Here is a 14,733-nt window from a genome sequence, read left to right on the forward strand (position 1 = left end):
CCTCTGACTAGTGTGGATAGAGGGGCCTCCCAGACCGCCAGTGTCAGGGGCCTCCCCGACCAGTGTGGATATTGGGGCCTCCTCAGATCCACTAGGGCCTCTCAGGCCATCAGTCTCAGGGGCTTCGACTGACAAGTATGAACAGAGGGCCTCCTTGGATCCATCACGGCCCCTTGGAGTCCGTGCGTGGGGATTCGTGGAACTTATTTTTACCGAGTTTGTTTATTCTGGAAGGTGACGACGTCCTCTCAAATCGAGACGAGGGGCCTCGAGTAAAAAGTGGGTGGGCCAAAACACATGGTTGCCCCCCCCCCCCCACCTCGAAAAGTGGGTGGGCACTTGCCCACCTGGCCCCCCCTGTTCCTACGCCTATGGCTTCTGATGAGCGCTCTGAATGCATCATTTCGCACGAAATGCTGCTGCAACCGTTAGTTCGGTTTCAGTGAAAATCGTGTGATGTTCACCGATCCATCCACCGTTTAACTTCATTTTCAGTGCTGCTGTCATCGCCGGCGCGACCTTTTCCACGATGCCGAATCAATCTAAAAAATACCGGCGCTAATTCATGACGGTTTAGTGCGTCAAGCACAATCATGTAGCTGAACTGCACGGAATTGCTCGTCCAGATCGCACCTGCGTCTGCCGTGATTGGCGAGGGAAAAAATGAAGAAATTAGCGAAACCACGCGTGACCCACCAACCCTAAAGATATTATCTTGCGTAAGTCAGAGCCTCCACCGCATCTCCACCGTAAGTCATTTTGAGTGATTGATGTTGTTAGATGAGCTGCCAATCTCAAGGTCGTCCGACATCTTCGGAGTGTGGACATCGGAAAGATCAGACGCACTTTTCTACTAAGGCCTTTGCTTCTCCAACGCATAGCGCCAATAAAACAGATTTAACCCGCGCGGGGCTGGGGGGGGTAAATTTTACCCCCCTCGCGAATTTTTGCAATATCTCAAAAACGGCGGCGCGCAGCGCCGCCAAACTTTCAGTACCTTTTCTTACATCAATTTGACACGTTCCCTGAAAATTTGAGCGAAATCCGTCGGAAAATTTTTGAGAAATTGACGTTTTAGTGACGTCATGTTCGCCATTTTCGCCTCAAAAACGGCAAAAGTTCAAACGCCGCTAACATCTTCATTTTTAAAGGAATCAAGACGTAACAAAAAAAGGATATACGTAATTCTACTTTGTCTATCAAATGGCTATCTCGGTTTTTTGAAAATTTTGGATTTTGGCCCAAATTTTTTTTTTCTTCAAAAAACTGACTTTTTTAGGAAAATAGCTATAAAATCCAAAATTTTGAGTGTATCGAAAAAAAAAACAGAATATATGTCAGAGAAGTGGTCTATGTGCACCTACATACCAAGTTTTAGAAGAATCGGTTCAAAAATGTGGGAGTTATTCAAAATTGTATGACGTCACGACACACAAAAATTTTGAAAAATGACTTTTTTGGAAGTTCTAGACCTCGTACGGAAACAAAAATAGCACCATTCGACTCGCCGTGAAAAACTGCATCAGATAGACACCTTTTTAGGCCTTAACAACCAACTTCAAAATTTGACCTCACTTGACCTGACCTTGACCTGACCTCGACCTGAAATTCATCCAGAGGTGGTCCATATCACTTATTGAGTGTGCCTATTGAATTCTATGAGTAAAATGACCCATAAAACATGTATCGCACATGCCCTTTTCTATATTTTGTTTTTGGTGACCTGACCTGACCTTGACCTTGACCTCTGAATGATATTGTATGCAACGAATATTGTCTTGGTAGCATAAGAACACGTTTTGGGCGATCAGTCTCAGTCCATGACTCCATTCTTCGGCAACTACGGTGCAAGGCCGATACTGTAGGAACTTGCAATTTGTACCCTTGACCTGACCTTGACCTTGACCTCAAACTTAAAATTAAGTACATGTTTTTAGTTGTTCGTGATGAGATCTTTTGATTGGCGTTTGAATTTTTCAAATCGGACCATTAGTTCGGGAGATAACAGGGGGGGGGGTAAAATTTACCCCCCCCCCCCCCAGCCCCGCGCGTTTGGCTGGAGACCCCAGCCCCGCGCGGGTTAAGGAGAGCTACAAAGCTACTGAATCTAACCACTGTCTTGCCCTCGAACAATGAAACTGGTCCTACTTCCAGCGCGCTCTTTTGTGTTTGCGTGAGTGCGTACGTGGGTGCATTTAAAACGATTTTTTTGAAAAGCTTGAAATCTATTTGTTTGTTTGTTTTTTCGTTGTTTTTAATACACTCCTACGCACTTCGTTGGAAAATGAAACAAATATGGGCAATAGGCAGTGACTTCCTGTAGAATTTAAATTCGCCGGTGATAGCAGAGGCCGGTGCCTATGGGTTATACAGAGGACAGGGAAGGGCTATCACCTACACATAACTTTGATGAATAGTCGTATTAAACTCCCCTCGCTCAGCGTGCTCAAAGAACTATCTGCAAACAAAACAATTAAGTACATAAATAGTCGCATTATTATACACAATGAACGTGCGAGACATTCTTCAGCTCCCTGGGCCATCGCGACAATACCGAAAAACACGACCGGAACAAACGAGAAACGTACATTTCAGGTATGAGTTTACATGACGGCAGCACTATGTACAACGCGCCAGGCGCGCTGGGACGCTGGGCGCCGCGGGCGCTCGGCGGGCCGGTGGGTGGGTAGGTGAGGACGGGGGCCGCCACCGGCCGGGCGGCATCACGTGGCGGTCACTCGGCAGGCCGCCTCCTTCATGTACTCGTCCAGCTCGGCGTCCAGGTGGCCGCGCGTGCCCGACATGTAGCTGTCCAGCTCGGCGTCTAGCGCCTCCTTGGTGGCCGGGGTGCCGGCGGCCCGACCGCGCGCGCCGCGGCCCCGACCACGCGCCCGACCCGCTCCCCGGGTGTTGGTGGTGCCCTGCCCTCGGCCTCGGCCGCGCCCGGCCGTCGCTCCGCCGCTGGGGAAGGAAGGACGCAGGTCAGATAGTGCCGAGATAACTGAGTCAGGTGATAGGTGGCCGGTCAATCACTGGGAGTGATCAGCTCCAACAGGTGGCACACAGGTACCTACTATTGGAAACATCAGTCAGGTGGAAAACATCACGACTAGTACATCACTGTCTGGTGGCCAGCGACATCAGGGTATGAGGCGCTCGGGTTTCACAGCCCGGTAATAGGGGAAGGTGGGGTAAGACGGACCAGCTAAGGTCTGAGACCGAATATCTTGCTACACTGCTCTCGTAATTCATATTATTTATAGTCTTCGGAATGCTCAATCCTTCCTCTGTTGATATGTGTAAAGACTAAATTTCAAATTAAAGACATCTAGGTGGTGGATGCTCTTAAAAACAATCATGTCAAAAACCCAGACAAGAAAAAACGTGGGGTAAGACGGACCACCCAGCAGTGCCTGCTATCCGTTCATGTGTGTTACACTTCTGCTCTGTACTCTTGTAAGAAAAAGTAACCAGAATGGTAAAATAACAAAATGAGCCTTTATTCTTTACTCATGTGTGATGGAAGTGCAGCTAAAAGCTGGGAACATGTGTGTTGATTGTCATTTGGCATGAATGCATGCTAACTGAGCACTTGCATGGATGGCTCACATGCAACAAAGACTCCTTCCTGAAAAATTAGCTTACTTAAACTTGTGTCAATGCTTTGGAAAAGAACTTTCCATATGCAGGGTACAATGGACCACCACAGGGTAAGATTGACCACAGTGGTCCGTCTTGCCCCAAATCTAAATTCTGTCATTATCATGACGTATATATCAACTAGCCCAACATTGCAAAACCTTGCCTTTCCTAAAGTGTGACTATAACTAAGTTTATAATTTTGTTCTTCACAGTAAAGTGCAAAATAGAAACTAATCATGCAAGAAAGGCGCCGTAATTGAATCACCCGTAGACCTCTTATATTAGATCGGTTTGACGAAAAACAACATTTTTCTCAATAACTCAAAAGCTATGCATCCTAGCAGCATGAGCTCAAGGTGGCCATTGTTACGAAGGAAAGCAAACATAGTGAGTGCATAAAGCAGTAGATACCAGCAGCGGTTCAACCGGGAGGGCTGGTGGTCACTGGTCCGTCTTGCCCCGCTGGGCCGTCTTACCCCACCTTCCCCTAGGTGGCAGCACGGTCGGAGTAGTACCTACCGATCGGCCAGTGACGATCAACGTGACAACTCTGGTCAGCTAGATGTGACGCAACGGGAAGTGTACGGAGAACTATAGTTGACGCCTGTTCAATGTGTTTTGCTGACCGCAAAAAAAAAATAGGAGAAACGACAGCATGGTGGTGAGCTTGGACCCACCGGCGGCTCCATCGCTGTAGGGACGTAGTGCAAGGACCGACGATCTCCTAGAGGCGTGATCTAGACGACATTGTTTTCACTCTTCCGCAAGGCACCGTTCCACGCTTCTATCCTCAGGATGCTGAAATCCTTCTCCTCCACGCCGCAACCCCTTCCGGGCTGGACAGGCAACTTTATCTCATGCGGGCTGCTCCCTTGGAGCGGCACCGCTGCTCCCGAGGGAGCGCACCCCGTAGCCGGGTGCAGTGAGTGCCTTGGGGCTGGGTGGCCTGTCCTCTGGACGGGCTCAGCCTCGGCGACTCACTAGGGTGCCTGCCCAGACCAATGTCTCCCCCTATATCCTATCATCCTCCCGGCTCTGAAATGGTCTCATTGGACCGAAAGGGCCTAACCCAACAAAACAAAAAATCTTCCGCAAGGGACACAAGATTCACTGCAGTAGCTACCAAGCCATCAAAAAAAAAAAAAAAAAACTGGAAAAGCTGGCCGAAAAAGGCGACTTAACCGCAGAAACACTTCGTGGTCTCATGAGCCACCTGGCGGATGGCATCAAGCCGCCTGGAGCGGGGACATCAACCGAATCGTCATAGTCACGTACCGTGTGCGCGTGCCGGTGAAGTTTGAGGTGCGCCCTCCCCGGCCACGACCCCGGTTGGACGTCACGCCCCTCTGAGGTGTCACAGCTGTGTGAAAAGAGAAGCGTCGAGTCAGATACCTGTCGTTGATACTAGTGGGTCACATTAAGAGTGGGCACATACACTTCGGATTAGCACGAAAGACTTACTAGAAATGGTAAGGAGCATTGGAAGACCTGAACTGAAGCACTGGACACATCGGCTGGGAAATGATACAAGTCAAAGCGCATCAATGATTTGGTACAGACAAATACAAACCCAAAATGGATAAGTAAGGCAGACAACTGACGATGCATCCAGGTAGTGGTGCAACTACCTACTTCAAAAAGGAATCAATGGCTGAATAACGGACAGCAAAGACAGATCGCACCCATCCGACACGCACCCAGGATACAGCCCCAGGGCCGCCCCTGCTCACCTTTGCGCGCAGTCTGCAGACGTTTGACGTTGGCGCCGCGTCCCAGTCGCGTGGAGATGGGTCCGCCGCCGCCCTGGCCAGGGACCGTGCGCATCACACCCAGACGAGCCTGGATCGCCAGACGCTGCTTCACGTGCAGCCGAGGCTTGGGCGACTGTGTCACCGACGGCTCAGGGAGCACTGGCGTCTGCCGGCACGGAAATAACGCTGGTATAATGGCAGCTGCGGCATCGAAATCTCAATGCGACCGTACATCATAACAGCCGTGCCATCACATCATGACGAGGTTTGTCTTATGAGTGTCGTAGCAGCATAAAATAAGGACTAACACGAACCACTTAGTCGCAAACGCCCAACTGCATAACGTTTATGCAGCGTATAGTCGACTACAGAATGATGTTCCACTCCTCAGAAGCTATCAGTTGACAGGAGCGCTAAGTTGTGCCGTTTATCACGCAATTAATCGTGTCGATTGTGAGCATTGGGACAAAGTTATAATTTGTGAACTCAGCCCGTGTGATGCGGCACAGCCTACAACTCCAGGCAAATAATTGCCTGTGAAAAGTGGAACATCATTCTGTAGTCGACTATACATACCAAAGTCACTTCCTCACGCAGGAGTTCAGAGATGTTGAGCCATTCTACATCTCGCCGAACTCAGGAGAAAATCATCACACCAGCATGATCAGGAGTAAAATGAGCTACACTCTAACAGAGAACACAGGCATCATGTTACAGTGAAACCCGGCGTATGTGACCGATGGCCGCCGATCGGGCACACTACTCACCAGTGTCTGTCGGTGTCCGCCGAGGGCCGCCCGGACCGACGGCCGGCTCTCCATCTGGTCGACCAGCTGCTGGCTGGCCTGGCGCTGCTGCAGCTCCTGCAGCTGCCGCGCCTCCTCCTGCTGACGCTCGCGCAGCTGGCGCAGTGTGGAGAACCTGTGCCACACACACACCGTGCTCAGGGACAGAGACAGGACAATGCTGCCGGCACTAACAAACGATGTTGTGCACGTGTGTAAAGGACTGACATTTTACAATTTAATATGCATCCAGGCAACATGCTGCAGGAGGTGAGGGCAGACAACTCAAGCCCAACACTTGTTCACTTCTTAAAAGACAATACATGCCTTAATTTCCTTTAGAAAGCTTTAAATGAAATGAAAAGCATATCACAGCCCATGACCTAATGCCTAATTTGTGATCTGCGAATGCACTAACAGAAGCTATAAAAGCGTAAAGAAATGTGGTGAGACTCATAATGATAGTCACTACAGCAGCATGGAAATAAAATCAAGAAGCACATAATAAATCTATTTTTGTGGCCTCAACTTATGTTTTATGCCTCGCGGGGAGGTGACCCTACGCCAGGGTTATGAAGTGAGACCAGTTTATTATATATAAAATGAAGTGGCCATTTTATTATTCGCAAAATAGGGAAACCTTCATGTATGTAATGTTTTAATTGTGGACAGGGGTCAAAATGCCTTCTAAGCCGAGCAATAACCACATGTTCAGCACACAACTTGGAGCAAAAACTAACTTCAAATGCAATGCTTCAAATACCAGCATATCAATTTGTTGTTATAGCAAACACACACATTTTACCTTTCATTCAGGCTGACTGTTGTAGTACGCGGCAAGGAAATACGTCCAATCATGGCTGAGTCTGAAAAGTAGCAAAATAATTAGTAAATGACATAGGTACTAAGCAGTAACAGTATACCTACATATATGGAACTTCATTAGCTTGATGATGATTGGGTTTGATGGCGTGCCCAACCTCTGAGGGTTATATGACGAACACTCAGACGTTGGGCACGCCATCATCAGCATCATCATCAGTGGCAGATCCAAAATGGGCATTTGCCCCCCCCCCCCCCAAACGGCATAATTTTAACATTACACCTATGGACGAGGCATGGAAAGAATCGATAAATTGTTATGGTTTGCCCCCCCCCCCAAAAAAAAAAAACTCTGAGCTGGATCCGCCTCTGATCATCATCATCATCATCATAACCAAGTTTATTAAACAACTTGTTAAACATATGAGGAAGGTATCTTTGCAACTGCATGAGATGGGTGGGTAGGCTCAACTCAAGTGACCTTTAGATGGCCTCTCAGTGGTTATCAGCAAATCACTTAAGTCTAAACCCAAATAGCTGTCTTTTGGATAAGGAAACAATGGACATTCATTGACCTACAGCTCATCCCATAACAATGATGAAGCATCAACAAATTAAATAAATATTATATGTTAATCTACGTGGATATTCCAATGTCGAAAAGTAACTAACTTTTTGAACAGCCTGCTGCTTTTGCCATACATGAAAACGGTCTCCCAGCATATCTAAGTGCGGACAGGGTGGTGGGTCTGTGGTGGTCTCATTTGCAACAAGCGGTGCTTAGCAGGGCACCCAGGCCCATAACCACCCGTTCATCCATTCAGAAAAAAAAAATCTTTTAAAAAATATATTAGCTGTTAGCATCTCATTGGTGTTCAGCAAAGACCATGCAAATTGCAAATTCCACCAATGAAAAGCTGAGAGACTGCAGCCAAACTTGCGAATGATCTGCACCTATTTAATTATCTACAAAGCTGCAACCTGGCCTAACATGACCTAACCTAACATAACCTAGCCTCGCCTGACTCTACATGCGGTCAGGTGTAACTTATAAATGTTTTGCATTAAAAGTACGAGGGTCGTTCTAAAAGTAATGCCTCCTATTTTTTAATAGGAGGCATTACATTCAACGCCCTCCGACCCCAAATGATCGGAGGGCGTTGAAATTTGCACCGTATATCATGACTTTCATTTCTCTATCACAGCTATTTACCGCGTGAGGCCTTGATAAACGAAGTTTGTCATGGAAACTCGTCAGAAGCAGAGATGCGTCATTGAATTCCTTCACAGGGAAGGGAATGCACCCATCGACATCCACCGACGCCTGCAGAAGGTCTATGGAGCAGACGCGGTGGATGAGAGCACAGTTAGGAGATGGGTGCGTCGTTTTGAGAGCGGTGAAAGTGATGTCAAAGACAAAGCACGCTCCGGACGTCCGCGCACCGGGCGCCAGCAGGCAAAGTGATGTGCACCGTCTTCTGGGACAGGCAATGTGTCATCCTCTTGGATTTCCTGGAACCAGGAGCGACTGTAAACTCTGACCGTTACGTTGAAACGTTGACAAAACTGAAGGCCCGGATAGCCCGAGTAAGGCCAAAAAAGAAGAGAAACATTCTGTTTGCAACATGACAACGCTAGGCCACACACGAGTCTGAAGAATGTGTGGCAAAGTTCGGCTGGACATGCTGCCACACCCTCCTTATAATCCTGAACTGGCACCCTCCGACTTCCACTTGTTCGCGCCTCTGAAGGACGGCTCACGTGGGCAGCGCTTCCCAGACAACGACGCCGTCATTGCCGCCGTGAAGAAAAGGACCACCTCGGCGGGCGCCGACTTTTACGAGCCAGCCATCAAGGCTCTCGTTCATTGCTAGCAAAAGTGCATTGAGAGTAGTGGTGACTACGTAGAAAAATAAACGTAGAACATAAAAAGTATGTTCGTTTTAATGACGCCACCCCCATCTTCCAATCTCATCAACTTTTTGAGTTAAAAAATAGGAGGCATTACTTTTGGAACGTCCCTAGTATTATAAGCAATGATGTGCGGTGTCACTTTTCAAGCTAAGATGTGTCCTTTCCTTTCATATTTTTATTTTGTGAAATTAACCAGTTTTCAACTGGTGCAAACAGCAAAATGTATACCTATAGCCCAGCCAGGTGATTCTTTTCCAGGTATATTGTATGCATATATCACTTCTTTTGGACTTTGGTGGAGCTTAAGCTTCCACCTTCCATTAATCAGCACAAAATGTTTCTACTGTTACATTATTTCATTTGACATGGTTTGGACTTTAGAGCTATTTTGATTCTTATAAGCCACTGTAAAAGAAATTGTACCTTATGACCAAGGGCTTAGATGGGCTTGGAGCATAGAGGAGTAACAATAACCAACAGGGCCCTGTTTCACCGGTGATAGCAGCAAATTGGGTTTCCATGGAAACATCAATAAACCATTATGTCGTCAATCTGTGTGATGTCATCAAATATTGCTGCTGACATCTTCACGGCCCTGCGATCAGGCAAATGTATCAAACCCAATTCAACGATACAGCAACTATGTTCCAAACGCAGCTCACGGATTATACGAAACGTCATTAGTGTGACCTCATCACATTACGTCAGCTCGCGCAATTTGATAGTAGCGTGCTGCTATCACCAGTGAAACAGGGCCCAGGCAATTTTCTGTAACAGGAGGATGTAGAAGCAATAGCCCAGAAGACTGTATAGGCATGAATGAAACAGAGGGCTCTTGGCCGCTCGGGTCTTGGCTGTGCAGCTCAGGTCAAGGTCTGCTGGTCATGCCGCTTGCATCATCTTGGGTGCCGACAAATGCAATCAATTGTGGTTAAAAGCAATACCTACCTATGCCACTGAAAAGTGATAATGATACCCAGAAACATGCCAACTGTTTACAATTAAAAATATAGGACAGTAAACTTCAATTTGTGCCACCTTCATCTCCTGCAGCACCAAATTTTGTGCTACAGAATTGAAAGAGAAATAGGATGCTTCAGTGGGTGACATCACACATGCGATGACGTAGAGATGTGGGTGGGACCAACAGGCAACATAGCCCTCACTGAACATGCGTGCTGCAGCATATTTCATTTAGGCTGTGCAGCCAACAACCTGAGTGCTGTTCACGGGCACCTGCGGTAGCTGCGGCTCGGCGGTCAGCCGGGTAATGACGTCACACTTCACAGAAAGTGGGGATGGGGCGGGTGGTGTGACATCATACGGCTGCGGTCGCCTGCATCTCCTGCGGTCGAAACGATCCGACCACAGCGGCCGCAGGAACCATTTGTCATGCAAAGTGGCGCGGCAGTTGCGCATTTGTGTTACTTGGGCGCAATATTGACACAGCCGCCGCAGACGAACGCGTGATGACGTATACACAAGTGGGCGTGACTTAGGTACAGCCTGCGATCTACCGCAGCTACCGCAGTCACCGCAGGTGCCCGTGAACAGCACTCTGAAAATGTCAAATCCTGTTAAAAGTTACAAATCAATGTAATAACTATTCCTCAGATTATCAGGCTGTCTTCAGACAAAAATAATGAAATATGAGAAGTGAAAAAATGATTTAAAGGTGACAATTCAAAGTTTGAGATGGCACGCCATAATGGTCTATGAAATGACAGCAACGATAAGCGAGGCTTTTATCTTACCTTCTGAGAAACACTTCTGAAAGAAACCCTGCTTCCCCTCCTGTCTATTTATAAACAGCACATCGGCGCATACAGTAATATGAAAAAATAAAACTCAATTTGAAACACGATTACACAAAAAATATCACACGCGCTCACACCGAACGAGCATGCGAGAATGTTTGCGCCACGTATGCCGCAAGCGGTGGCCATGATATGGTAGCAATTCTAAAGCTACCATATCCAAATATCCCGGACCAAGGCGGTAAAATACCTCTCCTGCAAGACCATGTATGTATGTATGCATTACAATCGTGGACAATCCACACGGAGCATGGCGATTACAGTCCAGACCATCTAACCATCTAAAACTAAAACACCGATCTTACCATTTGCACACTTTTTGCTTTTTATGCAACTAAAGTCTGACAAACCTGTAGTGAAGGGCAGATTTAACCCTCGCCCGCACATGCCATTTTCCCATCCTAGAACGCACATGGGGGGGGGGGGTGGTTGCCACCCCCCCCGCGCCATTTCGTTCCTGTTGGAGATAGAGCTTAGCAGTAAAGACCAAAAAGATTCTTTGGGAAGAGACGAATCCAATGATACCCAGTTTTACCTTCTCAGGTCAGTCATTGACCTTCCAGGTCAGGTCAAACTAAAAAATGTTGCTGTTTTGGGTCACCGTTGGATATCAAGTGTGCTGCTTATCAAATACCGATGACGATGCTGTTTTCTGGTGCCAAGCCAGCTAGAACCTCTTTGTCACACTACCCGACCAGAATTTTGCTGCTGAGGTCATTTCAGGTCAAGTTAGGTCAAGGTCAATTATATGTGTTTGTATGTCTGTGTGTGTCTGTGTGTATACTGATGTGTGCACCGATTGTTTTTGGGTCCATATTACATGAAATCATGATCTGAGAAGCTTTTACCAAAAATGCAGTCAAAAAACTTCAAAAAAAGTAAATTCAGCTTGCCTAAAACGCAATTATCTTAGGTGACCTAGGTTGACCTTGACCCTGACCTTGACCCCTGTACATCGTCGAACAACATGTTCCATGATAGGTAGGAGGTAAGACTGGCAAAAACGGCCGAAATCAGGGTGTCAAAAGCTCATAAGGCCCATGGCAAACGCAAGATGTTGAGAATTGGCCATTTGGGTCATGACATGACCTGAAAAACAAGGTCATATCTCCGAAACCAAAAATCACAGAAACTTGAAATTTTCAGTGGACATCAAGAAAGGATAGAGGAGCAGCTATACGAAAAATCAGCCTTCTAGCTCTAAAAATGTGGAGTGCAGAGCAGAAAGACTACCTGGGGGGGGTGGCAACCACCCCCCCCCATGTGCGGGCGAGGGTTAAAGGGACCCTCCCACCTTCAAAAAAGTTAATGAATTGGCATGAAAGTGATGTCGCTCGGTTCAGAAAGAGCAAAAATGAATATCTACCAAATTTCGTCGAAAAATATTCACCGGTTTTCAAGATATTAGACTTTTACTTTTGTTTAATAATCCTGTCTGGCGGCATCCCAGACAAGAGCGGAACCTTCCACTGAGCCCATTGCGCCAGGCGCTGGGGCACCCAACCAGCATTGACTAGATAAGGAAGGAAGGCAGAGGTCAAGCAAACTCAAGGTCCTCTACACAAACATAGACCAATTTATTAACAAACGGGATGACCTCTGTATGGCCCTGGTAAACGATGAGCCAGACATAATCCTCTTGACAGAGATAATTCCAAAGGCACAGATTCACCCCATTTCACCTGCAGTCCTTGCTATTCTGGGATATAATCTTTACTTGAACTTCGATCCAGGAAAGGAGAACCTTGGCAGCAGTGGGTACAGAGGGATTGGCATATTCGTCAAAACTTCTATCAGGACTACCAAGCGCTCTTTCCCAGGCTGCAATCAAATCGAGCATCTGTGGCTGGAGATCCCTCTGCGAAACCCAAATCGCCTCCTCATGGGATGTATTTACCGTAGCCCATCTGCCCACGGACCGTCTTCTACGTCTGAGTTACTGGAGCTCATCACTAGCTGCACATCTGAAAGAAACACCCAAGTGTTGATTGCTGGGGACATCAACTACCCCCAAATCGACTGGACTCACAGCTACTCCACTGCCCCTGAGGGCCATCATACACACCAATTTATGGAAGGGCTGCAAGTCTGTGGCTTCACACAACATGTCACCAAGGACACACGATACAGGGAAGGCAACAGGTCTAGCGGATTGGACATTATCCTGAGTAACGAGGAGGGGCTAGTCAAAAACCTTGTCTACCACCCACCCATAGGACACAGCGACCATGTGGTACTGAGGTTTGAGACCGTGCACTATGACCAGGGAAGAGAACCAAGGGAGCCCCGGCTGAACCTCAACAAAGGGAACTATGCGCTCCTGAATGATCGGATCAGGGAGACTGTCTGGGAAGTGCCCGATCCTCCGGACCCGCGCACCAGATACGAGTACTTCAAAAGGACGTTGGATCTTCTGACGACTCAGTGTATCCCCAGGTCTTGCCCAACTAATAAGAGACGCAATATCTATATGGACAGGGAAGCTATGCGATTGAAAAAGCTGAAGCGGAAGTTGTGGATCCAGTACACCCAATGCATGGATGACATCTGCCTCGCACGTTACAAGCGATGTAGCAACGACCTGAGACGGCTCACCCGCAATCTAAGGAAGGAACTGGAGAGGAAGCTGGCGGCTGACCTGAAGGCAAACCCAAAGGCGTTCTGGCGGTACTCGGCCTCAAGAACCAAGAGCAGGGCCGGCGTTGAGAACCTCCGCACAGACTCAGGTCAGCTTACAGTAAACGACGAAGAGAAGACCGCGGTGCTGAACGCATTCTTCAGCTCGGTCTGCATCGAGGATGACCTTCGGCCGATGCCGCACGCCGGGGACGCGTACAGGGGACCAGTAGTAGAGGACGTTGACATCTCAGAGGACCTGGTAAAACAGAAGCTCGCCCAGATCAAGACCTCCTCAGCCGCTGGACCTGACAGCATTCATCCAAGGGTACTCCACGAGACGAGAGACTCAATATCAGCTCAACTAGCAGCCATGTACCGGGAGTCGCTCGATACAGGGATCCTTCCAGAGGACTGGACGTCGGCCAACGTGGTCCCCATTTACAAGAAGGGCAGCAAGGACGACCCCAGCAATTACCGACCAGTCAGCCTGACGCCAGTGCCCTGCAAGGTGCTGGAAGCCATCATCAGGGACAGGCTGATGGAGCACCTGCAGGCAGAGGGCCTGATTACTGAAGCCCAGCATGGATTCCGGCCGGGCAGGTCCTGCGTAACGCAACTGCTACTTTCAGCAGAGGACTGGAGCCGCGCTGCAGAACGTGGTGACCCCATGGACATCATTTTTCTTGACCTGGCCAAGGCCTTCAACACTGTATCAATCCGCAGGCTTCTCCACAAGGTGGCTGCACATGGAATCCGTGGGAAGCTGCTACGATGGATAGAGGCCTTCCTGACGGGGCGAAAGCAGCGGGTAATGATCGGCAGTTCCTGCTCGGAATGGACCTCAGTCCCAAGTGGAGTCCCGCAAGGATCTGTGTTGGCACCTACATTGTTTGTCCTATATGTTAACGACCTGCCAAATGTCCTAAGCTGCGGTGTCAAGGTCTTTGCCGACGACAGCAAATTGTACCAGGTCGTCTGTGACCATGAGGACGCGCGGGCTCTCCAAGCGAACCTGGACGCTGTGACACAGTGGGGTGAGGATTGGCAACTGCAATTTAACGACACGAAGTGCAGGGTCCTCCACGTCGGTCGTCACGTCCACCGGCACGACTACCTTTTGAACGGTGAAGTCCTGCAGACGGCGACAGAGGAAAAGGACCTAGGAGTGATTGTTGACGCGGAGCTGAAGTTCAGGAGGCAAGCAGCGGCAGCGGTCAACAAGGCATCTCGAGTGATGGCCGTGATAAGACGGTCATTCAGCCTGCTGGACAAGATGACCCTGCCAATCCTGTTCAAGACGCTTGTGCGACCGCTCCTGGAGTACGGTAACATTGTCTGGGGGCCATTCAATCGAGCGGATCAGCTCCTCATCGAACGAGTCCA

The 14,733-nt window shown here is 48.4% G+C and overlaps 1 protein-coding gene across 1 annotated transcript; it reads right to left on the minus strand.

The window, feature by feature from the left end:
- Positions 1-2,478: 2,478 nt before the first annotated feature.
- Positions 2,479-10,849, minus strand: LOC122373404 (chromatin target of PRMT1 protein-like). Its single transcript, XM_043351422.1, has 6 exons — positions 10,669-10,849; positions 6,984-7,044; positions 6,161-6,314; positions 5,373-5,559; positions 4,918-5,002; positions 2,479-2,961 (listed from the first exon to the last, which is right to left on the minus strand). The coding sequence occupies exons 2-6, from the start codon at positions 7,034-7,036 to the stop codon at positions 2,724-2,726; spliced, it is 717 nt and encodes a 238-aa protein (XP_043207357.1). The 5' UTR covers positions 7,037-7,044; positions 10,669-10,849; the 3' UTR covers positions 2,479-2,723.
- Between the last annotated feature and the right edge of the window lie 3,884 nt (positions 10,850-14,733).

Source organism: Amphibalanus amphitrite, unplaced genomic scaffold, assembly GCF_019059575.1.
Source record: "Amphibalanus amphitrite isolate SeventyFive unplaced genomic scaffold, NRLGWU_Aamphi_draft 001488F_arrow, whole genome shotgun sequence".
In the NCBI taxonomy this organism is placed as follows: domain Eukaryota; kingdom Metazoa; phylum Arthropoda; class Thecostraca; order Balanomorpha; family Balanidae; genus Amphibalanus; species Amphibalanus amphitrite.

Bases quoted from the DNA above. Each gene is read 5' to 3' on its own strand.
- LOC122373404 (XM_043351422.1), bottom strand. From the start codon at position 7,036: ATGATTGGACGTATTTCCTTGCCGCGTACTACAACAGTCAGCCTGAAT. The intron at 5,560-6,160 runs GTGAGTAGTGTG...CCGTGCCGGCAG, and splicing joins GCGGACACCGACAGACACTG to ACGCCAGTGCTCCCTGAGCC. The intron at 5,003-5,372 runs GTGAGCAGGGGC...CTTTTCACACAG, and splicing joins TCTGCAGACTGCGCGCAAAG to CTGTGACACCTCAGAGGGGC.